This window comes from Rhipicephalus microplus, unplaced genomic scaffold, assembly GCF_043290135.1.
Source record: "Rhipicephalus microplus isolate Deutch F79 unplaced genomic scaffold, USDA_Rmic scaffold_75, whole genome shotgun sequence".
NCBI lineage: Eukaryota > Metazoa > Arthropoda > Arachnida > Ixodida > Ixodidae > Rhipicephalus > Rhipicephalus microplus.
Window position 1 is genome coordinate 512250 of NW_027464648.1, and position 25487 is coordinate 537736.

The 25487-nt window shown below is 41.7% G+C and overlaps 1 protein-coding gene across 1 annotated transcript in view; it reads right to left on the reverse strand.

The window, feature by feature from the left end:
- Positions 1-14234: 14234 nt before the first annotated feature.
- LOC142790178 (uncharacterized) overlaps positions 14235-25487 on the reverse strand; it is a 28589-nt gene continuing 17336 nt past the window's right edge. The window contains exons 5-7 of the mRNA XM_075885177.1: positions 23426-23512; positions 21115-21204; positions 14235-14523 (exon numbers count right to left, since the gene is read on the reverse strand). Of these exons, the coding sequence (XP_075741292.1) occupies positions 14282-14523; positions 21115-21204; positions 23426-23512 (419 nt within the window). The 3' untranslated portion in view covers positions 14235-14281. The remainder of the gene's footprint in view (positions 14524-21114; positions 21205-23425; positions 23513-25487) is intronic.

The following is a 25487-nucleotide window of genomic DNA, read 5'->3' on the forward strand; positions in this document are numbered from 1 at the left end:
TCAAGGACACTGCTAGATAAGTAAGCTAAATCGAATTGAGCTTTGCTAGAACTGTCGTTATTCGATGGGACGGCTCTATGAAAGCAGTACGCATGTGCTGCTTATAAGACTGTAGAGCCAGTACTGCCACCGCAATTGATGTTTCACGAACATTACGGTCTACTTGAAAAGTAGTTCCAAGACCTGGCATCACTCTGAGGTGGAATACTTGATTGTCACGCAGAATGCTGGGGTTTGATTCCTGTTGGCGCCATGGTATTCATTTTATGAATTTGTCGTGTCAGTGCTGCCGATGCCAGCTTTTAGGGGCGGAGCTCCTTATGGCCGACCTAGTTGGCATCCATAACTCCCAGATAAGCCTAACTGAAACGGAACTCTTGCACAACAAAAACGAAAACGTATGTGTAAACAACCAACTTCATGTGTAATCAACTAAAAAACAGCACTATGCATGATCACCCGTGCCGTTGGTCTGCACGTCTGTACATGCATATGTTTGTTCGTCCATCCTTCCACGCGTCCATCCATCCATGCGTGCATCCATCTGTCCATGAGCCATCTCTCCGTTCATCCATACATGCGTCTATCCTACCATCCATGCATCCGTCTACCATGCCGTATGTTCGTCCGTACATACTTAAATCTGCCCGTCCATCTGCCGATCTGGCTGTCTTTCATACTAGTTAGTGGCTTCAACGTAGACGTAACGGACCTTACGACCTATAGCTGTTCTCACTCGTAGTCATTAACTACGTGTACTAATTTTCTCATCGCTGTAAAATTAAAATTACCAAAGTGTGTTTGCGCCGTTCCTTGATTGTTATAAACTTTTCATGACATTTATTGCATTACATTTACACTAGAGTTTTTCTTAACCCGACGTAACAGCTGTGCCGTAAATAAATATAAGGTTTGTAACATTTTATATCTATCATGGCATCCAGAATTCACGCGTCACGAGCATTATGGCCTATATGAAATGCAGTTTCGACACCTGGCACAACTATGCATTAGAGTACTCAGATGCCATGCGGAATCCTCGGGTTCGATTCCTGCTGGGACGCTTTTCTTCCTTACATTAGTCGGGTCAACGCAACTGATGTGAGCTTTTTTTTCTTAACGCTGATGCGCTAAATTACACATGTGTGTTCTCACCGTTCCTGGGTAGATATGAAGCGTCAATCACCTGTGGCACATACCCACATGCCGATGACACATATTCGACCGCCGGTTTGTGCCACTGCTAGGTGGAAAGCATTACACGACATACGCAACGGGACCTCGACATTATTCATGTCATCACCAAAAAGAAAGTATTCGTGAAACCATCCGACCATTCCACACGAATTCTAGTTACCCCGAGTGAAGGGGGTGATCATGAGAGCACCTAGATGTGAGCGGCTATACAGATGCATTGATTGATAAATAAATACGTTGATAGAAGCCAAAATTGCTTGTAGTACGCAAGAAAATGATTCGCATTTGAAATCCAGGCACAAAAAGTTTTCAAGAAAGCTTAGTTATTTCACGCGTTAAGCCTGAGAGCGTAGCATCTATTTCAAAAAACCATCTTCTTGCGAGGCACACAGTTTGTCCTTAAGTTGGGAGGGCTAAAAAAAAAACGTACTGAGCAGAAGCTAGTGTGTTTGCAAGCTTTATTTTCCTGTTTTTTTCTATGTCTAATATGTTTTATTATTAAGTGTTTTTTTATTTTGTGTACACTCAAATAGAAGGTTATATTTAACCGTCTGACCACCTTTTGCACTTGATTAGTTTCACATATCTTAGCTGCTTTATTTCTCTTTCATTTCAGCGTACAGCCTTTTGCAATAAGAATTGTCAGCCGCTGAATATTCAAGGGCCCAGAAAAGTCTGAGTTCTGTTTGTTCTCGATTTCATATTACCATAGAATTATGTAGAGCACATCGAACGTTCTCTACATAATGCTAGATTTTCACTTTTGGATTGCTTGCGTAGATCGAACGGCAACAATTTCTTTTTCAAGTATAGTAGATTGTGCGCTCATTGTTTACGTGCGTGTGCGCAGAGGAAAAATTTTAAACCTGAGCCAGAGCAGTGCAATTTCTCGACCATTGTAAATTTAAAAATTTGTTTTCTCAAAAAGAAGAGGTGGTCAACATTATTCATAAAAATTGCTTCACTTTCGGTCGAAAATCAGCTGCAAGGAACATTCTGCGTATTTAGAAGAAAATGAGAAAAAAACACCAACAATTGGGCATTGTGTTAGATTTTACCCCTGATGCCAGTTGCATGAATCTGTCCTGAGCATTACAAAAACATATCTGGGCGTGTCCTGTATTTCGAAGAATCCAAGAAATAAACTAAGAATGTCTTCGGGGTGGAAAAAGGGACCATTGATATGGGTCAAGTCACGCACGTGTTAATGTAAAAAAAAACTCCACCCTAAAATTATTGACAATATCCCATTTTAATTAGAAAAGGCTTTTCCAATAATCAAGAAACAACATGTATCAGGCGACTGCGTAGGCGGCTGGCATCCATGCTGCTTCATCCATGAAAGCAGTATATCGCCGCGGTTCTCTGCCGAGTGTTTTGCACTTAAAATTTTCATCACAGTCTTTCAACAAAAGCTGTCGTGGTCACGGTGCAAAACAATGAATTTACCTGAACAGCAACATTCTACTAACACTCCCTTTCACTGCTTTCCAGTGTTCTAAAAATGAGTCTTTTAGTGCCCAAGTCGATTCGCTTGTCAGCGTTGGGAACAGGCGCGGTATATTCAACAAGAGGGTGGTTCAAATAAGTGGCATTTTATGACAAATACAATGATTCACAAACTCCAGGCTTCAAATAAACCTTGCACAAAAGCCACCTTCCAGAACTTTCCGACTGATCATTGGCTTGTCGGGCTCGAAAAACTACGTTTTAGGCGTAATCCTGGGTGGTTCTTGGTGATTTTGGTTATTTCGGATGGCGGTGTATTAGCGCAAAAAAGAAAGTTCCAAGACAGAAGAGAAGCTGAAGCCAAATAAGTTGCTCCCTCGTGTTGAGGCCCCTGTTCGGTGGTGTATGAAAGCACCAAAAATTTTTTAAAAGGGCTGAAGCCCCTTAGCCCCCCTCCTGCTCTGTTACACCACAGGACTAAGGTGCTCGGCTACTAATCCAAAGGTCACGGGTTCGGTCCTCGCCGAGACGGTAGCATTTCAATAGAGGTGAAATGGTAGATGCCCGTGTACTGTGTGATTCCAGTGAACGTTTCAGAAGAACAGATAGTCGGAATTCCCGAAGCCCTTCACTACGGCGTCTCTTATAACCGTATCCTGGTTTTGAACGTAAAAGCCGGAATACTCTGACTAAACTATGTGAACCCAACACGTTAAAGCACAGAACCACGCAAAAAATCGCGTAAAGCGCACCGTGCATATCATTTGTATGTTTATTTCTTTGCTCTAACGTGTTTCCTTCACCCGGATGAAAAGTGTTGTATTGATGAGCCAACTAGCCCAACAACATTCCATATTTATAACAGAGACTCCCTATACGTGTTTCCTTGTGCAAAAGAAGCATCGTGCTTACGCCACCAAGTCCACATTTTGATTACCTAAAAAAGCATTTCTATTGTTTTGATGTCTTTTAAATCTTTTTGAGCTTCAGTTAGTAACTTCAGTTAGTGTCACCGCGGGGACGCCGTGATGCAGTTGGTCAGGTTTGCTGCTAAGGTGTTTTTTTTTTTCAGAAGCTGTTTTTGTAGACAAACGAGTAAGCACAACAACAAGAAATGTACAAAAGTTAAAGTTCACACTGAGTGAGGCCCTTTGTTGCTTAGTGCGAGAATGGTATTATATTGTCTGTTTGGCTTAACAGCACAAGTCAACGATTTTTTTTGTGCTTAACTTGTGCGGTTTCTGTAGGAGAAAGATGCATTTTCAGTCGCAGTAGAAAAGAGTTTGAAAGAAAAGGAATTAATTGACAAACACACTCGGCTTCTTTGTAGCTGCCACATACCTTGTACATGGTAGTCTTTTAGCCCACCTAGGTTGCCGGCCATCATTATATCGCTTATACTACTGTCCACTGTCCACCTGTCATTCACTTTCAAGTCACTATTCAGTCATTATTCACTTTCCAGCTACCATTTACTATTCATCCTTCGTCCACCCACATTAATCTTCTATATTATAGAGTGGTAGTTTCCAACATGACCATCAATAGTGCTTTTTATTAGGGCTATTCTAATCAGAGCTAATGAAATCTCAACATTTGCGCATTTTCTGCGGCCTTCGTGTTTGCACAGCATGACGCTGATATTACCCTCCTTCATTTGAAAAGACTCTTTATTATTTGCACACTTTTCCTCTTCTCAGGCATTTAAAGCTAGAAGGTCTGTTCTTTATGTACAAGAACGTGTCTTCGTGTTTGAAGGTGTACGAAGTTGTCGTCGAGTTATGGCAGCCAGGCTAAATGAAGTTACCGTTAAAAATGTGTAACTGTGTTTGATGTGTTTTGTATAAATAATCTCTATCAAACTGATTTTGATGTACATGATATGAGTATTATCTACGCATCAGTCACAGAAAGTCAGCACATCTGAAAAAAACTCAGCTTCTTTATTAAAGACTGTAAGTAAACTTTTTAAAAAAGTCATCCCCTATCACACCAGTTGAAGAGAGTTAAGTGAAGCCGCCGCTAATATGAGCCGGTCGAAGCACTTTTCCTATTGAAGTTAAATGATATAGTGAATATGATCACAGCTTGCCTGGGCATTGGTTGCTGCTAAACATCTGAAATATAAAGCAACAATATTATACATATTTGTGTTAATAAAACCTAAATGGGTTCTGACAACCTTAAAACAAGTTCAAATGTGCTAGCTGTTATCCACCTTCATGAAACTATTGCTCTAAATATTTAAATAACGCTAGCGTAATTGAATTTGTAGTCTTGTACTTGCAGTCTGATACCTGTACGCGAGAGGTTTATTGTTTCTTAATCAAAAAGTTGAAACAGCCCTCATGAAGTTCTCCTCTATTTTAACAATTTCAAAATGGTTCCTGTCTCTAAAGTTGCGTAGTGGTGCAGAACATAAGCTTGTTAACAACAACAAAAAAAGCTTAACACGCCCGCTATAACAAGAATACGCCTTTGGAATTATAATGACAGAAAACTAACAAAAAAGCATGAAAAGAAAGAGAGGAAAAACGACACTCTATCGTAAAGGGCACAGAGCTTGTGTGCGAAATTGCATATGTTTTTTTTATAATAAGATGCATTTCATTGAGCTAAGTAACCAAGGCACTAAACCATATTTAGAAATTTAAAGACAGAAAAGACCTTTTTTTTTTCAAGGCTAGTTGCGCAGTCGTCATCACCCCCTCACGAGACAAGGCGCAATAGTATCCACGCTGCTGTCCATCTTTTCATCCGTCTATTCATCCCGAGCGTGAGATACACTCTCTAGAGCTATTTTAAAAAGAGGTATTGTTCAGAACTCCTTCTTGGAAAATGACAATTCGTCACTGCCATAAAATATTGTTGACATAAAATACTGCTTCCTTCAAACTCATTTATTTTCTGTATGACAAACACACGAGAAAACAATGCTTAATTGCAAAGAAGACTGGGTTAGCGAGAAATGTGTATGTTGCGCCGGCGAACTCCTTCGGTTGGGCTGCTTCCTTTCGGGCATTCTGCATTATTCTGTGAACACATGTACATATTCCGGAATTGTTTGAATCCTCTAATAAGAACAATATCTGCAGCAGGACCTGTTTTTTGCAGTTAATAGGTGCAATTTTCCATAGAATCTCTTTTGTTTTTGTACGCATGCCCTATTGTTCTGCTTTTCCGTCCCATCTTTCTTCATGTATCTGCGTGCAGTGCTTCATTGCCCCGATCATATTCGCATGCCGCTATAAATACCCATCGTTGATACCGCCCAAGTTTATTATTATAAGTTGCCACAGGAAAACCATTTGTTTATCCAGTGCTGCCTTTTGTCTGCTTTTGCGTGATTTATTTTTCATTTCTTGGGCTGAGGATACCAATTGACTCGCGTCCAGAATCCACCCTGTTCGATCATTCCAATCATGTTCGTTGCGCGCTTATGTTGCAATATAAATGTTTTGCATTACTGGAAAAGTACCATGATTTTGACAGAAAATGTTGACTTTCGAGCTAAGGGCATTGAGTTTGCTGGAAGAGCGCTAATTTCAGCCACGTGAACGGTGTGGTCATTGACATTTAGGGAGCTCTGCAGAATACGCTATAGTGCCTCGGCCACTGCTCCGGACACTACTTTAGGCGAACTCGCACTAGCGTTCAAACTTTAATGCTTCCTAAAAGAAACGGCTGTCTGCTTTTTTAATAAGGGTTGGACAGAACTTTTTTTTACATTTCTGGGGTAACCCGAATGGCCCGAAAGTTAGTCTATCACAGACACACCGAGCTTATGTGCGATACATCATGCAACTTCACCAGTCTACTTGCACCTAATATTATCTCACTCATCTCTTGCGTACGGGCCCTTAGCTTAAGAATTCAGTTCTCTTTATTAATCACTTGTGTTTGTTGTTAGATGTTAGGTGTTCTTGTAATTGTCTTATATTCTCAACAAAAGCAGTGCAAAAAGTGACACTTTTCTAAACTGGACATGTATCAAGTAGTGCAAGCACAGCTGGCGAAATAATTATGAATTTTGTGGCTAAACTTGTAGCAGCACATGGCTCACTATGAAATTATTATCAGTCACATGCAGGGAAACTTACCACATCGGCAACTACATCCGTTGATGTCACTGCGGCATCTACGGAAATAGCCTTCTGGACATTCGTTGGCTCGGAGGTCATCGCAGGGGTTGGAAGTTTCCGCTGTGAGAAATTGAGTGAATACGAAATCAATAAGTGGTATTTTATCAAAGGCTAAAGCTGTAAATGTGACTAATTAGAGAAACGACAACTCGAAGTAAAGCTATCTGCTATACCTTTGTCATGCCACCTATAGACGTACAGTGTCGATTTTAGCTTCTAGCGCATTCAAGTGGGAACGACAGCAACCACAGACTCTATTCCCGTCATCTAGTGGAGAGAGAAGCAACTGGTCATTGGCGATATGGAACCGGCGGCAAGATTGCAACCTCCTCCCCCTTCCAAGTGATTACGCCCGACCTCTTGCCTATTCACCTTGAAGGCGAGGTGGTTGCTATCTGGCCACTGGTTCCGTATCACCAATGACCAGTTGCTTTGCTTGCCACTGGATGACGGGTATAAAGGATGTGGTTGTTATCGCTCCCACTTGAACGCGCTACCAGCAGCCGCTGGAGTGCGTGGGCCACGGGTTCACGTGTTCTCGTTCATAAAATTTGACATTGTACATGGCAATGCAGTACTGATCATTATTATTTTGTGGTCTTTTGGCAGAAAACAAGAACATGACAATCTACTTACGTAACTTAGCTATATCGATCATCGGAAAATCGGCTTTGAGAACTTACAAGTTCCTCGGAATGCATAAAGAACAGCTCCATAAATAATTCCACACGCTATGAATGTGCTCTCGAATTCAAGCAAGCGATAACGACTTTAACCACCTGTTACGGTCATTTATGTTAGATATTTTCCATGTTACGTTGGAACACCTAAATAAATACGCCATTCCCGCTGCACCTCATGTATATTAGGTGAACTATTTTTTCTTGTATTGCGAAAATTTTATTATCAGTATTTCATCTATACTGCGTTATAACTAACCACATACATAAATGTTACTTCGGTTTTCATGGGTTTTGAGCACCAGAAGTTCACCTGGAAAGTGTTTACGAAAAAAGGTATAGTGCTCTTTCTCATCTTGCCACTCTTTCAGCCTAAACCATGATTGCTTAAATAAGCTGTGCCCAATATCAATTAGTGAGTGCAACATTGTTTGTGCCCTTAATCTGTAGTGCTTCACACTCTTTTAACCCGGCGATCTTTATTAGACGCTGAAGTGCTGTGTGGGTCTTCTCGACATCATTCATCACGAGAAAGTTATGTTTAGCCGATCAAGAAGAATAACCTATGTGCATACAAACCTCAAACTAAGAATACAAATACAGACATGCATTGTATATTTGTTTAGTATTGAAACTTGACAGGCGTACTTTCTTCTGAATGACATGTTTTTCCAACGTTACTTAAATACGCGTCCATGAATAAGACGAAAAGCACCTGCGTACACAGTGAGGGATTCCTGCGCAAATAAACTGTATATTGTATAATGTCAAGGAGAACAATACCATATACAAGTTTCTTTGGAAGGCATTTAGCTAAAGGTCTCTGCTTACCACATGTACAGGAGCAAGTTCCTTCTAATTCAAAGCAGGAAAATTTCTGTCCGTCAGGGCAGTTTGTAGAGCAGTCATGTGTACCTGTAATTACAAAGGACAAGGCTACGTCACCAACGTCACTGCTTCAGATTTAAAAGCAACCGCATCTTCATGATTTACCCGGATAAAGGGTGTCATGTACAGGCAATGGGTCTAGTTGGATTTTACACAAAAAAAATAGATGATGGTTTGTCTCTAAGCCTTCCCACTAACGTTGCTTACCTTCTGCAAAGTTTCTCATGATTGCGTTGGGAATGGGCGAATGCATATAGATGTACTCTACCTAAGGCGTGGGTCACAGTTAAATCGGTCCAACGTTTCAAAAAACGAACAAAAAGGTTAAGTACCTCTAAAAAAATTTACACAGTGCATGTTAGCGACAAAATAGTTATTTACGTGCACTGTTTTTTTCTATGAGCAAATAGTAATTTACTGAGCATTTTAATTAGCTCAATTTTAGTAAGAAAAGGACACGCTTACATGTTGGCTGAAATGAATGTTCGCTTGCGCACCGCTTCTCAAGTACTAGGAAGCCAACTTTGCAGGATATGAGGCTTCATTCACTTACAGCGGCTTTGTGCAGCAGGATATTCTACCACAGGATGGCTTCGACGGACTTCGTTATCTGATTGGCTGTCATACCAGCGTCGGCATCTGCTGACGCAACAATGCTGCCTTATTCAGAACTTATCAAAGCTCGAACCTTCGACCCACTCCTATCTACAAAGTGAGCCCCCCCCCCCCCCCGCTTCCCTCCCCGCCTTCTTTCCGGTTGTCTCGGACACCGGAGTGCACAGCCCTTATCGGTACGTTCTCCTGCTGCGACTATAATTTTGTGTTATGATCAGGGGAGGCATTCTTGGTGTGTATATCCAATAACCATATCAATTTTGGTGAACCAGAATCAGCTATTCGAAGGGCAGGCTAGTCATGACGTCGTTATGCCCTTGACCACGTCGACGCCCCAAACTTTGACATCGAATTCACGGCTACATAGTGTACGAAAGCAGCGAAAGTGCTCGGAACTGTATAGTTTCCTACAATCCTTAGCAGAAATATTTCTGGCGTTGCGATCCTTCAGTCAGCATGGGAATATTGAGAAGCGTACTGCCATGCCTAGCCTTAGTGCTCGCTATCTTCTAACATGCTTGTGGCTTTATGTATTAATGCGTTTTTGTTTAGTTTCAAATAAAAGAATGAATCGGAACCATTATGAACTTCCTGAGACCATTTGAATTGGTGAGTCTAAAAAGGCTAAATTCGTGAAGGAAAACTGCTGAACATATGAAAAACTTTGTTTTCGGAAAAAGCGACTCCAGGCAACACAAGCCTTATCCTAGCCGAAAAAACAAAGCGTAGACAAATCCGGGTAAAGCCCATTAATTCGCATGCTGGCTGAAGCGCCATTCATTGAAGCTTGCATAGACACTGTGGCTGGTGTTCAATCTAGTGTACTTATTCTATGCGACAAATGCCCGCACCACCAGCGCATCAAAGGGGAAGCGAAGACAGGGTAGACATTTGGGGCGCTGCGATTGGTGGCCTGCATTGCGTCATCAATAGGAAAAGAAAGAGGGAAAGAAAGAGAGAATTAGTTGACGGAAAGAGCTTTGTGTATATTGGCTCAGCTTGGCCCACAAGCCCTATCTAGCATTGATGGCAGTTCTCAGTAAAAACCACCAAAGAAATTTGCCACTATGTTAATCAAGCTGATCTGATTGCCGATATGCCGAAAGATATGCCGAAAGACAGTCGTTTGTTTTCAGTGGATAGCTGAGACTCGCTGTGTGCAGCAGTACGCGCCCTAAGGCCTAGACCTTGACCACGAGATTTTGCACGCCACACTAAATAGAATGGAAAGCATGGGTCAACAGGCCCAGCCTGCTTTTGACGTGGAGTTGGGGTCTAAATTATCCGTTGTTATTGTTTTAGACACATAAGAACGCATTTAAAACAAGTAAGATGTTTTCGTGTCTCATCCACAGAGCTACTTCATTTGTTCACTTGTTTCTGCATAGGTAGGATATTGTATGGTATATTCAATCATTATTGGGCGCATCACGACTTAAAGCTATTTGCCTGTCACGGTGAAACAATCACTGAGACAAAGCGCCAAAAAATGTGCAGCCGTTGCACGATGGCGAAAACGGAAATACATGTTAAGCCGATATTGTTTGTAACTACACGTGCCTATAGGCGCATATTGTCAAAAAGACCTTTACGTATTTTGTGAATTAAGAATGTTCATTCTTTAGCCAGGAATAGAACAAGCATGACCGCGCACTACCATGCAAGATAACCAGCGTGAAAAGAAAAAAGAATAATTTATGGCGCTGAAATTCACAAGTTTTAGTTATTAAAGGAAGAAAAAATACTTCGTCCTATTTTAGAGCAACTGAGTGTTCAATTATCATTAGGAGAGTATCCTTGTTTAAAGCACACACGTTTGTTCGAATGAGAATCTATTCTGAGCTATGTATTAGGCTATATACACAAAGACAACACACATATGTGAGTAAATTATACAAGTGTAATTTGTTGTTTTTGTGGTAGCAAAAACTATAGTGCTTCTCGGCGAACAATGCTGAGTTCTCCATGAAGGTTTCGCACTCCTCCGTTTTAAATAGTTAACCATAGAGATTTTTCCGCTTTGCAATGTTTGTACTTCTGGTTCCTTCAAAGTTTAATTTTATGGCGTAACATACGGCCATTCACAGACGACTTATGTTGATATATAGTCTTCGTTTAGTCTGCATAGGTCTGTGTTCGGTTGCTATTTTGATGTGTCCTTGACATTCAAGCACTTGCCTGAAGTTGTGGGGATAAGGAGTCCGAGAAGAAGAACGCTGCAAGCAAGCATAGACGCCTTCATGGTTATCTGCAAATGTAGTACTAAGATTAGAGGAATCCGAAATTGTGTAGTCACTTTTGTGCATCGTAAATACTTCATAATATCGAAACGCCTCGCACAGCAATTGTTCAGCCAGCAAGCGTTCACGCAAATTGGTGTTTCTTGTATGTTGATTGTCTTTTTAGCTAACTTTGAGCGTTTGTTTTAGGTGACATAAGAAATATACCGATAACTTGTATGTTAAGGTATCACTCGCGAATGCAACTGCGACTTATCAAGGCACCCAAACCATACGAAAAGCGATATGTACAAGACACGTAATGAAATATTAAGTAAAGTAAGTACGCTTGCTGGTATTGAGTATTACGTCAATGACGTACAGAACACCCTCACAAGTTGTTTACAGGACACAGCGATACTCTGGAATGGCTTTAAAACGCCGTCCTCACCTCTTTTCGGCTGCCGATGAGCATTATGTTGACGATATATGATCTTCTGCCAGTACTGACACACTTCTGCACCTCTTCTTATATATTTATTCACTTTTCATGGCACCTGTATCGTCATATCATTTTGATTTTCAAAAGTGGCTAGCGTCCAAGTCATCAGAACGGAACGTTTGATTGCTTCTTATCTACTTGCAATACTTGGCTGGGCAAGAGATTGGCTGCCGGTGCGTCTGAATGTGTCTGATATGATTCAGCTTACCATTGGCTGACAAAGCCCATTTTGCTATTGCTTCATTGCTAACTTGCAAACACTCGTCATGCGCTGTAGAATTTACGCGACCCTATCATCCTCTCTTTTACAGTGGGGAAGCCTATGGATTTACAGGCATTAGTGTTGTTACTCTATCTCGCAGATTTGTACCCGGATTATAAACGCGATGCAAGAGGGGTCATATCCAACCACACAAATTCAATCGAGTTGTCTATCCAACAGCGCTATAATGAGTCATATGCATTTTACAAGTGAAAAAGAAGTGAATTCTTCCGAGTGTTCTATTTATCACAAAAAATAACTAAATGGGTTACTTTTAACGCAACAACAAAAAATGAAGCTATTAATAACAACGATATATAAAGTTTGACATCCGAAAACCACGCTATGATTATTTTAGCCGCCATAGTTGAGGGCTCCAGAAAAATACACCACCTGGGTTGTTTAACGTGCACCTAAATCTGAGTACACGGGAAGGAAGGCATTACCGTCCTGGGTTACCTACAAAAAGGTAACGCGTTACTTTAACTATTACCGAACAAAGCCAACACACGTAACTTCTGCTGTTACTCCAGGGTCAGTGATTTGGATGCTCAGAGCACCCTTGCTGCAGGAACCATAATAAATAAATGAACTTTATATTCAGATTTGAGATAAAGTATCCAACCCAAACAACAATTTTAGCTTCATTACTAAAGTAACAATTTGAGTGGCTAACTACAGACTTCTTTTACGGTATGCTTTCATGAACTGAAGCTGTTCTTCGGTTCATGTTACATGTATTCCTGGCGTTCAGCGTTTCACTAAATTTATAAAGTCTTGCTTGTTCAACATTCCGTTTATGTTTTTAGGTGTCCAGTCATTGGCTGCTGCACTTGTTAGTGTCGCGCTGTCTGTTATTGCAAATGCAGTTGGTCTTCTTTTGCACGCTCATGCCTTCAGCTCACAAGTGGCAGCAAGTGTTTTTTTTTTTGTATTAGAAATGGGTGCTTTTGTTCCGATGTGCACGAAAATACTCATTTTATTAGTTTATCGAGTGAAACGATGCAATATGTAGTATTAGGTCAACCACAGCGATGGTTTTCTAGTTCTCAAGGCAGCGGACGGTGGGTTTCATCGACAAGCTAATTCCCAACATCCACAATGTGTACGTTAAAGTCACCGACTACTGCAAATGATTTGTGTCAATAATATTATCTGAAGTTTCACATACCAAAACAACGATTAGGTATGAGAGACGCTGGCCGTAGTAGACGCTGGCTGATTCTAACATCGTGGGATCGAACCCACGATGTTAGGGTAAGCAGCAGAGCACTGCAGCCACTTACAACCCGTGGCGAACTAAGACGTTTGAGTTTATAGGTGTTTTATATTTTTGTATCCCAACTATGACTGGCATTAATATATTCTTAAACATTTTTGAGTCCCACATGCCCGAATTTTCCCGCAATGAATGCGGATCACTACAACGCTATATTCACTAAGGAGCTTCGCCCCTAAAAGAGCACTCAGTAAGAGGACAATTGAATTTCACAAGTTTCTCTTAGCGTATAAGCATGTCCCAGGTGCTTGGGGACAATGCAGGGAATGCGTACATGCTTTAGTCAGGTAGCCGCGTGAAACAGATCTAGAGGGTGGACATGACCACAGAATCAGTGTTTATGCACATCCTTCGAGATTAGTGCGGGCAATAGCGGGTCACTGGTTGCTGGGTTAATAGCGTTGACGCACATCCACGCTCCACTACAATGTGTAAAAAGTTGTGGAAGCTCTATCGCACTAGATCGACAGTGCGGTATAAAAACTGAAAATATTAAGCGTGCGCGTTCATCGCACTCGCAGGTCGAGTGTAGTGAGCTCGTGAGTGTCGTGCGACTTTGACTAACGTTTTTTTTTTCTATCTACTCAGTTTAGAGTAACCCACTCAGTATCTCTAAAAATAAGGCTGCATTCAGGGGAGCGATCTCGGTTGCCGGAAGAGCAGTGTCTTGTTCTGGTTCTAAGGGTACACAGAAAACAGCGCCTGGTGCTCAACGACGAAAAGTATGGGCATAGTCACTCCGGCATTCACTACAATTACTCGTAGTTAGACAGCATCAGACAAATAGCCGCATAGATCAGATTGCTTTTTTGTATACCTTGTCCTTGCTACTACAGCAATAATAATTATATTTCGTGCAGTTTAACGCCCCAACGCACTCGCTGAGTGGTTGAAACGATTTGTTGTGTGCATGACCAATTCGCATTTTGCTCAAATGCGCGAAAACTATTCCTGTATTTATATATAAATCATAAAAAAATGAAGATAAGAGGAATGAATCGTTTCATGCCACCCACACACAAATGTTTATTGCCTTCTTCTCAATATTTTAACGTTTTCCGTAATTTTTCTGGCAGCAGGGTAGGTCTGAAGATGAAGGGGAGACGGCTTGTGTGGTGTTGCAGCATGGGAGAGAAGACTGGTGGCTGGTGATTTGAACCCTTATGGAACAGCAGGGGGGACGCGGAGCTGACAGAGTATTGCAGCAGGGAAAAGAAGACCATTGGTTTGATGTTTGACCATTTCCAGGACAGCACGGTGGTTTTGGTTGCAATTCGGGCAGTGGAGCAACTGTATTTGTGGAGACATTGAAGATACAGAATAAATTTTCACACAAAGCACCAAGTTGTGAATTCGTGATACCGTTATGTATAATTCAGACAGTGAAAACACAGATAAGTATGCAGCCACCAATGAACACACACACACACACACACACACACACACACACACACGCGCACACACACACACACACACACACACACACACACACACACACACACACACACACACACACACACACACACACACACGGGACTCCGCCAAAAATACGTTGCCAATATATTCTGGCCAGATCCTTCGGAATCGAGAACCTATTCACCCTATAGGAAGGAATAACAGAACACACTCACAAATCAGTTTTCTTGTATGTAATATATGCGGCGTATATGTTCTTTTATTTACGGGGATGTTGTCCCCTGGTTAAAAGTATTACAAAGACAGGAACTTTAGGCAAAATGCTTATTTTTTCCTGGAGTCCATTTTGAGCCTATTTCACATATAAACACGAACTAATGAATGGGAAATGTTTTAGTCAGATATTTATTGTGCTTGTCAGTGCCTATTTTGAGGTTCGTGTCTATATGAGATTTTCCGTGCCTAAAAATGCGTCTAATATACGTTTTGCTTAAATGAGTTTTTCATATGGAGGAAAACAAAAAGCACTTTGTGTGGCCATATTAACTACAACACGTGCATAGCACGCTAGTTTATTTTGTGGATGTTTGTAGTTACTGGTAAGGTGCGATTATGGTTCGACGTAGGGTCTACGTGCACACACACTGTGTTTTAATGGCGAAAACAAATTATAAGTCGACTCACCGCTACAGCCAACTCATATCTAGACTCGGCCAATGTGCTCCAACGCATGTGACGTGTTTGCCAACGCTCCGATAACATAACACTTTAAACGCGCTTTTACCTGAGCGGGGCTTGTACCTTAGCGAGGAAAAGCGAGGCTAGCTGCTATAGCGCTCCAGCCTACCCCCCCCCCCCCCTAAAAAATTTCCGTCGCTTGCTTCGAAAGTAGTGCAGCATGGTTGCGTGATCCTGGCTAGATTGCACTGTAGCGAAGCGAGGAGAGGCTAACACTAGTGTATCCACTGCCCCTTGAAAATCCGTGTCGCGAGGTTCTGGAGTAGTGCAGCTCGGTGGTGGCGTTTGGGAGGCTATAGTACAGTGTATCTATAGGGTACCCTAATTAGCCGACACTAAGCTAGCTTATAGCACTGCCGACTGCAGCCTACACTTAAGTTTTGTTGGCATTTATGTTTTTCCTAACGGCAGCAGTTGGAAGTCTGCCGAGCAATGCAGAATAAAGAGAAGCCGTAAAATGACCTTCTCAGACAATGGACTAGTGGATCACGGCGCTACTCCACCGATCAAGAAACGGTCCGTGTGAGAAACCAGGGAAAAAATTGGAAAGGTCAACAATACTTTAAGTTTGATGTCCACTCTGAAGCACGCATAGACATAAAGCTTCCTAAGTTCGTTACGCAACTGCCAATTTATTTGAATAACCCTGAATTTACGTGAATAATATCTATTTTGTGGTCATTCCAAGGGCACACAGATTTCTTTTGTTATTTTTATATCCACATCTGTGAACTCGCATGCACCTATTACACACAATGCAGCCATATGTGAAAGCTTCACTGACACAACCCACTTTCAACTTTATCGATTATACTGTATAGTTATTCACAACTTAAACTTGTCGAGTAGCATCACGCAATAAAGGTATGTACTAAGTGGTGAAAGTATGCATTAGGAACAGGATCACTATCGCGTTTCACGCTTAAAGAGAAATCCAAATGATACCCATTTTTGTTTTCGAGCTTGCAAGAAAGGTTCGCCTCTTCGCCTATGGACCCGTCACTCACATGGTTGCCTCAAAAATTGAGTCTGCCTTATAAAAAATCTCAGATTATAGTTGCTAAAGAAAGTGTCTAATGTTTTGAGTGGTGCTGCTTTAAATATTCTGGATGCAATTGATAGCACTGAAAGTGCTAGGCCACAAGTATGCTTCACTAACTTCAGTGGACGCCGATCGCTCTTTCTCGCATAAAGCAAATACTGACTGAAATCAAGCGCAATTCAAGGCCAAAAACTTTGAGATGATACTTGTTTGTCAGTGTTTTCATACCTTTTCTCACGATGTCAAATTACCTCAGCTTTCACCTAAATGTGTTCAAATGATTGTGCTTCTTGCTATTCCTTTCCATACAGAATATAAATTTAGCTTCCCTAAACTACAGACTTTTCCTGCTCTGTTTGTTAGAAGTTGAATACATGCCCAGAACACGATACAAAAGCTATTATAAATTGTGCCTATATATGCCGAAACGATATTTTAATGCCTATTTATGCCTAAATAGCAGTTTTCTGTGCCTAAACTCCAGGCTCTAATTGTTACATCGACCTCAGTCCGTAAAACCTAATCGAGCTTTACTGGCTTGGCTGAAAATCGCATAATTCGAAGACATCAAGGCTAGGCGAGCTCTGACATTCTGCCAAGGCACGGTTATAATTAGTCGTGAAAATTGTTGGGTTCAGGATATCAGCAAATAAAAATAAAAGGCAAAGCATTGGGCTGTACATTCTAATAACAGATGTGCAGTTCACCACAGTGTCGTCTAGTACTTTGCATATACCCTATAACAAGAAGAAAACGCTCGTCGCTTACATCAACTAAGAAATATATATCCTCTTTATGAATGTGCGTTACAACAAATTCGCAAAAAATGTCTGTTCAAGGTTGACATATGCATGCACTATACAAAACGAAGAGTTATGTTCTGACTGACACTCCTGGACCTCAAACCTACAATTATGATTTTTACAATGAACACCAATTTTGTGATAGTCTGCGTCGTTGAACGTGGACAAAAGTAATATGCAGTATGTATACAAGAGAGTGACGATGTTGCGATTCTTCATGATGCGTGTTGACCGAATGCGTTTTTCTCTTTGTCCGGCCAACGTACACTCGAAATAATGCGATTGCATGCGTTCGGTACCCTCGCATTTAGCCCAAAACTGAATACTACAACCTTGATAGAGCCTCATGACTGATATCTTTAGGAGTTCAATTCAATTTATTCAGTGCACTCGCCGAAATCGCGTTTCAACAAGGCACGACCTCCACCTTGAAGAAGTACTGAGGCTGCAGGAGCGTCTGTTCAGGAGAAAACAAACTGATTGAGGCCTTTCCGCAGCGTGCAATGATGATGACTCATCAGATGATGCACCACGCTATATAGCGAAATGTTTCACTCACAGCTCACGTGAATAAAATATTTCATATGGTAAAAAGTAATGGTGGACGATTCATCGGAAAGTTGTATCAGACGATCTAAGAGCGTTTATTCGATTCGGGTAACAAATAGATAGTCGTTTAGTTTCGTTTAGTACGAAGTGCTTTCGGAAACGATCACAATATCCGACGGAAAACTTTATTGGAGGCTCCAAAACAGGCTTCCACGCCACTCGAAACTAAGCTTGGGCTTAGAAATTCAGCCTCAGTATTAAGACTTGGTTGTGTTCTGCGAAAACTTCCTAATAGCTTCATGCAATGTCAACTGAGATAAATTACTAGAACCAACTAATCATAATGAACGTCCTCAGCTTGACTATGCCTTCTGCAGGGCAAAGGCCTCTCCCATGATCCAACAATCAACCCGGTCTTGTGCTTTCTGTTGTCACGTTACACCTGCGAACTTTTGAATCTCATCGGTCCACCCAACTCTCTGTCCCCTCTTCGTGATTTTGCCTTCTCTGGGAATCCAGTCAGTTATCCTTAATGATCAGTGATTGTAATGATCAGTAATGATCAGGAGAAAACAAACTGATTGAGGCCTTTCCGCAGCGTGCAATGATGATGACTCATCAGATGATGCACCACGCTATATAGCGAAATGTTTCACTCACAGCTCACGTGAATAAAATATTTCATATGGTAAAAAGTAATGGTGGACGATTCATCGGAAAGTTGTATCAGACGATCTAAGAGCGTTTATTCGATTCGGGTAACAAATAGATAGTCGTTTAGTTTCGTTTAGTACGAAGTGCTTTCGGAAACGATCACAATATCCGACGGAAAACTTTATTGGAGGCTCCAAAACAGGCTTCCACGCCACTCGAAACTAAGCTTGGGCTTAGAAATTCAGCCTCAGTATTAAGACTTGGTTGTGTTCTGCGAAAACTTCCTAATAGCTTCATGCAATGTCAACTGAGATAAATTACTAGAACCAACTAATCATAATGAACGTCCTCAGCTTGACTATGCCTTCTGCAGGGCAAAGGCCTCTCCCATGATCCAACAATCAACCCGGTCTTGTGCTTTCTGTTGTCACGTTACACCTGCGAACTTTTGAATCTCATCGGTCCACCCAACTCTCTGTCCCCTCTTCGTGATTTTGCCTTCTCTGGGAATCCAGTCAGTTATCCTTAATGATCAGTGATTACCTGCCTACGTGTTACGTGCCCAGCCCATATACATTTATTTTTCTTGATTTAAATTATGATGTCCTTAACCCTGATTTGTTCCCTGACCCACTCTGCTATCTTCTTGTTTCTCAAGGTTACAGCTACCATTTTCCATCACACGCTGCGTCATCCTCCATTTAGGCTGAACCCTCTTTGTAAGCCTCCAGGTTTCCGATCCATAGGTAAAACTGGCAGAATGCAGCTGTTATACACCTTCGTCTTCAGGGTTGGCGGCAGATTACCATTCATGATTTGAGAATGCTTGCGTAATGTAATCGACCCCCTTCCTATACTTCTAGTTATATTGCTCTCATGGTTCGGCTCCACGGTTACTACCTGTCCTAAATAGATATGTTCCTTTACAACTTCCAGCGCGTCTCCACCTATCGCAACGTGTTGTTTTCTGCCCAGACTCTCACACATTACTCTACTTTTGTGCATACTATTTTTCAGACACACTCTTCTGCTTTCCAGCACCAGTTCAGTAATCATGAGCTGTATTTCGTCCCCTGTGTTACTCATCAAGGCAATGCTATCAGCGATTCGCAGGTTACTGATATACTCTCCATTAACTCTTACTCCAAACTCAACCCAATCTAAGGTCCTGAAAATTTCCTGTAAACACGCAGTCACTAGCATTGGAGAGATCGTGTCTCCCTGCCTTACACACATCTTTATTAGTAATATTTCGATTTTTCTATGGAAAACTATGGTGGCTGTGGATCCACTGTAAATTTCTTCCAGTATGTATATGTTGAGTTCTTCGATGCCCTGATTTTGTAGTGCCCGCATTACTGATGAAGTCTCGCATAAATCAAACATCTTGTAATATATGAAGGCTATGTATAGGCGTTGGTTGTATTTTGCGCATTTCTCTATTGCCTGATTGATAGTGAAACTATGGTCCATTTGGAGTAGCCTGTACAAAAATACGCCTTGGTCTTTAGGTTCAGCTCTAATGTCGCCTTAATTGTATTAGCTGTCAGTTTTATAAATAGTTTGTAGATAACGGACAACAAGCTGATATGCCGATACTTTTTCAAGTCCTTGACGTCTTCTTTTTCAAGGAATAAAATGTTGTTAGCGTTCTTCAATATTTTGGAACCCTTCCTGTCAAGAAACACTTCGTATACAAGGTGGTCAGTTTTTGTAACGCCATTTTTCTGCCCTATTTCAGGTTTGTTGTTACCTTATCCTCAAAAGCAGCATTGCCTCTTTGCTTTCTTTCTAGAACTTTGTTTTGTAGTGCCCCAGCAAGTCGTTACTGGTAGGATGTCGAATTTCTAGAGCTTTTGTTTTACTGCCCCAGCATGTCGTTACTGGTAGGATGTCGAATTCCACGGAACTATTATATTTCTCACGATACCATTCTGCTTGTTTTGGCTTCGGTACAGCTCTCTGTAGAACTCCTCCGTCACCTCGACTATCCTATCCATATTGCTTATTATATTGCCTTTATGGTCCCTTAATGAACACATCTGATTTTGGCTATGCACAAGCTTGCATTCGCAGCTTCTAGCCTTCTGCCAACTTTTACAGCCTCCTCGAATCTATCCATGTTATACCTTCTGATATAGGTGACCTTACGCCTATTCATTAACTTCGAATGTTCTCCTAGCTTTTTCTTGTCGAGTGCATTCGATCCTTTCGTAGTTTGTCATCTCCTATTGAGATGTTTCGTATACTGAGATAGTTTGAAAGCGCCCTGTCTTGTGACTGTACCTCCGACTTCCATTGTGCACTCTTTGTTGATACCAGTAAGATTATCGTTCATTGTGTCAACGCTAACGTTGGTTACCTTGTTTGTAATTTGTAAAATCAACTGAAAGTGCTGTTCAATATGCACACACATGACAAACCTTTCAACTAAGAGCACCACCTGAGGTTTCAGCTTCAAAATAACAGACAACTATTGTTGTGACGCATCCAACGCAACTCATATGCTTGAATACTCTGTTTGTAACAAGCGATACAGATGTCAAATGTAATAAATGAAGATCTAGAAAAGTGTTACGTTTTGCTATATATATGTATACCACTTTTTAGATATGTGATCAAAATATTCCGTGTTTACAATTTATTTAAAACTGAGTGACAATAAATTACCACACTTACCGCATACACACAGGCACCTAGGACCACTTCTTAGGCAAGATGATATGCAACTGATTCGCCAAGGATGCTGGCAACCTTGATGACGTTTCACTTTATCGGAAAGCAGTGGCATAATTATTATAATAATAGCAGTACTTCAACACAAACAATAAATATTAAGTGCATAGTTTTGGTGGTAATTCACCATGTTTAGTCTATATTAAAAATTAAAAGCACGAAATTTATTTCGGGACACTGCAAAACTGAGATAAAATTTATGTTTTATTTACTTAGTCCCACCTGTTAAACCGTGCCTGTAAACACTCCAGATGTGGCCGAAACCGCAATGAAACCAACACATGGCCGGCAAGATGAAATAGGCATGAATTTAATGTCGCACGATGTTGAAATCAGTGCTATGAAGAGTAGAAAAACAAACATGGAGAACACGTGAGTTTCGCTACTTATATAGAACGTCAGAGCATAATCGGGTCCCGGGTGCATTCCATTCTGAATTACTAGCTTGTCTTCGTTTCTCGGTGCATGCCTCAAGTAAAACTCAAGTTCTTTCATGTTACGAAACCAACTCTCCCCACTCGGCCCCGCAAAGCTCACCACCCAAGATGGTATAGCAAAATGGGAGTAAGGCAAGTACTGTCGCTATACAAATAACAGCGATTGACTTGCTGGTCTCTTGAAAACGCTGGGTAAGTTCTAGTAAGGCAGACAAAAGCATACATTTGCAGACTGCACAGAATATACACAGTTACGGACATAAAAGTTACCAAAGAAAACACTTAGGAAATGAACTGCCTATTGTATGGCAACCCTACATAATTCGGCGGAGTCGAAGGTGCCTAGCACCTTAAGGCCAATTCAGAACGCCTGGCGGAACTCCGGAGCTTCCTATTATTCCCTCGGTGCTCAGCCCTTACACAATTCTCCAGTGATGCCCTCTTCAATTCCTTGGGTGGAGCCGTGCTGCACTTTGACAGAAGGTTCCCGCGACCCACTGACCCAGAATGTGTAAGAGCTGTTGATTTCATGAAGACTCAAGTAAGTATATCAAAACTGAAAGTTCTGCAGAACTTGACTAGGTCATCTAAAAAAACGACAAACTAATTAGAGTAACTTCAACGCCCGTCTGCCGTATCTTTACCCGTGCCCTCCGTGATGAACTCCTCAAGTATCATTGACCGAACGAATCGAGGAGGCCACGTTTGAGCATTGATGCAGTTGAAAATGAAGTAGCACACTGGGAATGATGCCACCACGTTCTCTGAGCATACTAAGAAATCTTGCGCCAATAGCATGTACTTATTGCAGAAAGCTCGCACTTTTTTGGGAAGTCTGTCATTGCTTGAAAGCTAAGTATTGACGAAATTGTTTTACACGCTCAAAATTGTTTTTTAAGTGTTCCAGCTTCTCTTGAACACTTCTCCTAAATGAAGCATTAAATAAACTCTGCCACACTTTTCAGTGTAACCATAAAATAAATGCACTGATGCGCTTAGTAAGCTTAATGCCTCAAAAATTCACCGCCGCAGAAATTTTTAGTATCCATCTAGTACACGCGGATTTAGTAAGGTTGCTTGCGCGCTGCCATTTTAATATCTCTTCTCTTATCCAGAAGAAAGCGCTGTAAGTTAAGTAGGGAGGGATGACACTGGGGCAGAAAATACGTCATGCACTCCTTGTGACCTTGAGCGTTTTTCTGTTTTTTTTTTCTGTTCATGGTGTAACCTTTCAGTGTGATGGCGTGCCCGCGTGTGGACAAGTCGCGGCCTTCCGTGGTGGCCCCAGTTACGATCGAGCGCGCCATGCTCAAATCAGCCAGTGGCTGATACCTGGCCCGCGACCAACAGAATATTGAGCCTGTAGCGTCATTTCTTTAATGAAGTAAAACTGGTTTTTACCGAACTTTAAGTATTTCTTGCTAATTACAGGCCGCGTGCTGAGCTAGAGTATTTATCTTCCGCGTTCTCGAAACCCTTGACTACCGATCAGCCACGTTTTCTGACCGTGTTCAATGAGTGTTGCAGGGCCACTTTATTATTGAGACTGAAGCACCTAACGTACCATTTTGTTTGTCTGTGTTCTCCCAATCACACCGTACGGAATCACAAAAGACCGCGAAGGCTTATGTGCGAAGGCCTTTTCGGGGCCTCGGCAAAAAAAAAAACTTTCAACAGACAAGTGACAATGAGATAATGATTTAACAAAAAAGCAATAAAATTTGGGTAGAATGCGCATCAATATTTAAGCCTTTAATTTACTGGATCGTATCAATAAATGTATATAAAGCTTATGTGAAATTCACTGTTACACTTACCACAAGCACATGCGCAAGATGTTTGTTTCTTTAAACATGTTACTCTCTCTCCACAAGCACAAGTGAGTTCAGGGCAACGTGCCATTCCTGAGTGGGTAAAAAAAAAGGGCCACAATTCATGCTCTAGTAAAAACACCAAGTTACTTTGAATATCTTTTCGCAATACGTGTGTAAATTATACAAGTCTTTAGGAGTAGATTTACATTTCCTCTTACTGACTCTGTACATCTCCTTCTTCCTGACTTATCCAACATTAATATCATTACTGTTTCAATGGACATTTCAAAGGGCGAAGTTCCTTAAGGCGGGCGTCGGTCGTCACCTGTATGTATTCATGTATGTAGCAACCACCTCACCGCATATCCACAGAGTGAATGATGATGAGTGGGGCGAAGCTTCGGAGGGTTTCAGGCAAACCGTGAATCATCCGCTGGCCACGTTCGTTCATTGTATGCCTGTATATCTGTTTGACGCACGAACGAACACACTGATGGATGGGTGGACGGATGCACAGACGGATGGATGGACGCATGGACGAACGGATGGACGAGCGCATGAATGGACGGAAGCAAGAACGAACAGATGGACGGCAGCGCGGACAGACTGACGGACGCATCACTTACTCCACGCATATGCTGTGATTTTTTCATAATTATTTATACTCACTGCTGCATAGATCTGAAAATCTAATCTATTAACGCGTGGTACACAGTGAGGAAGGCTTATGTTACTTCCATGGTTCACTTTTATCGGTCGCATTTCGGTCATAAAACGACATCAGTTCACGTCTATGTCTCGTGTTCTCCGTATGTTCATTTCTTGCGTTAGCCTTCATCAACATTTTTGAAGACGATAGTCTTTTTTGGGGACCTTCGACGCGAAAATTTTGGTCTGGTGGTCTGTCCATTTATCTGTTTGTCCCCCCCGAACGGTATCGGGAACTCTGAACGGCACCAGCCGATACCCCTAATGGCCAACCCCGTCCGCAGCGCTCACCAATGTTGCTCAAGGTTCAGTGTTCATACCTGTGCGATCGTTAACTAAAAAGCGATTACCGCGCATGTCTGAGCACCATATATTACATCCATATACATCCATATGTATACATCCATATATATATATACATCCATATATATTCTGGATGTGCGTCTTTTACTAGAAAAGGCATACATAAGTTATTCTAAGGACCGTAGCGTTTATCGCGCAGCGCTGACAATGGAACGCTTGCATAAAAGGGGATGTATTTCCAACGCTTCGCTAAGACGACACGGAGGTGGCACCTATTCGTCACCTTGCGTTCTATACCTTAGCACCACTGAGACGGGCTCGCACGCCCGTCCCTGAGCCGCAGGTTTTGGTTGCAAAGATAACTGCCAGATGGCGCTCATGTCTCACGTGGGACGTGACTTAGTGTGCTCGTTCACCTCCAGGCACTTTAACGCAGCCCCTCCAGAATACCATTCACCAATTTTCTTTCGCAGAACATCAAATAAACGTTTTGTTCAATCTCTCCAGACGCAAGAATATCGTGTTGTTACGACATTTGCAGAGTAACATGCAGATACGGGGCCAATTTTTTTCGGTGCCACGTTATACGTGAGAGAGAGAGAGAGATAAATAAAGAGGAAATGCAGGGAGGTTAACCAAGCTTGGCTCGGTTGGCTACCCTACACTTGGGGTGGGGGAAAAGGGGAATAATCGAACGAATTTACGTACTTCAAAATAAAGCAATACACTTAGTGTACAGTGGCCAAAGCGTGTTTATCCATAGCAATTTTAGGTGAATGAAAAAAATGAGGTTAGTCGCCAATGAGGTTAGTCGCTATTTTACATGGCGTTTGAACTTTACGAAAAGCCAGAAGTGTGGACTCTCAGCGCAGTAACATGACAATATTTGTATACAATTCCCACAGAAACATCTTCAAACATGCGGCAAAATGATAGATGACCATGCACATTGCAATGTTAGAGCACGGTAATGGACCTCAAGAGATGGAAATGATCAGTCTTCCACTACCGCCTCTATCATAGACCGACTCACCGTGCGATGAGAAAAAACTGA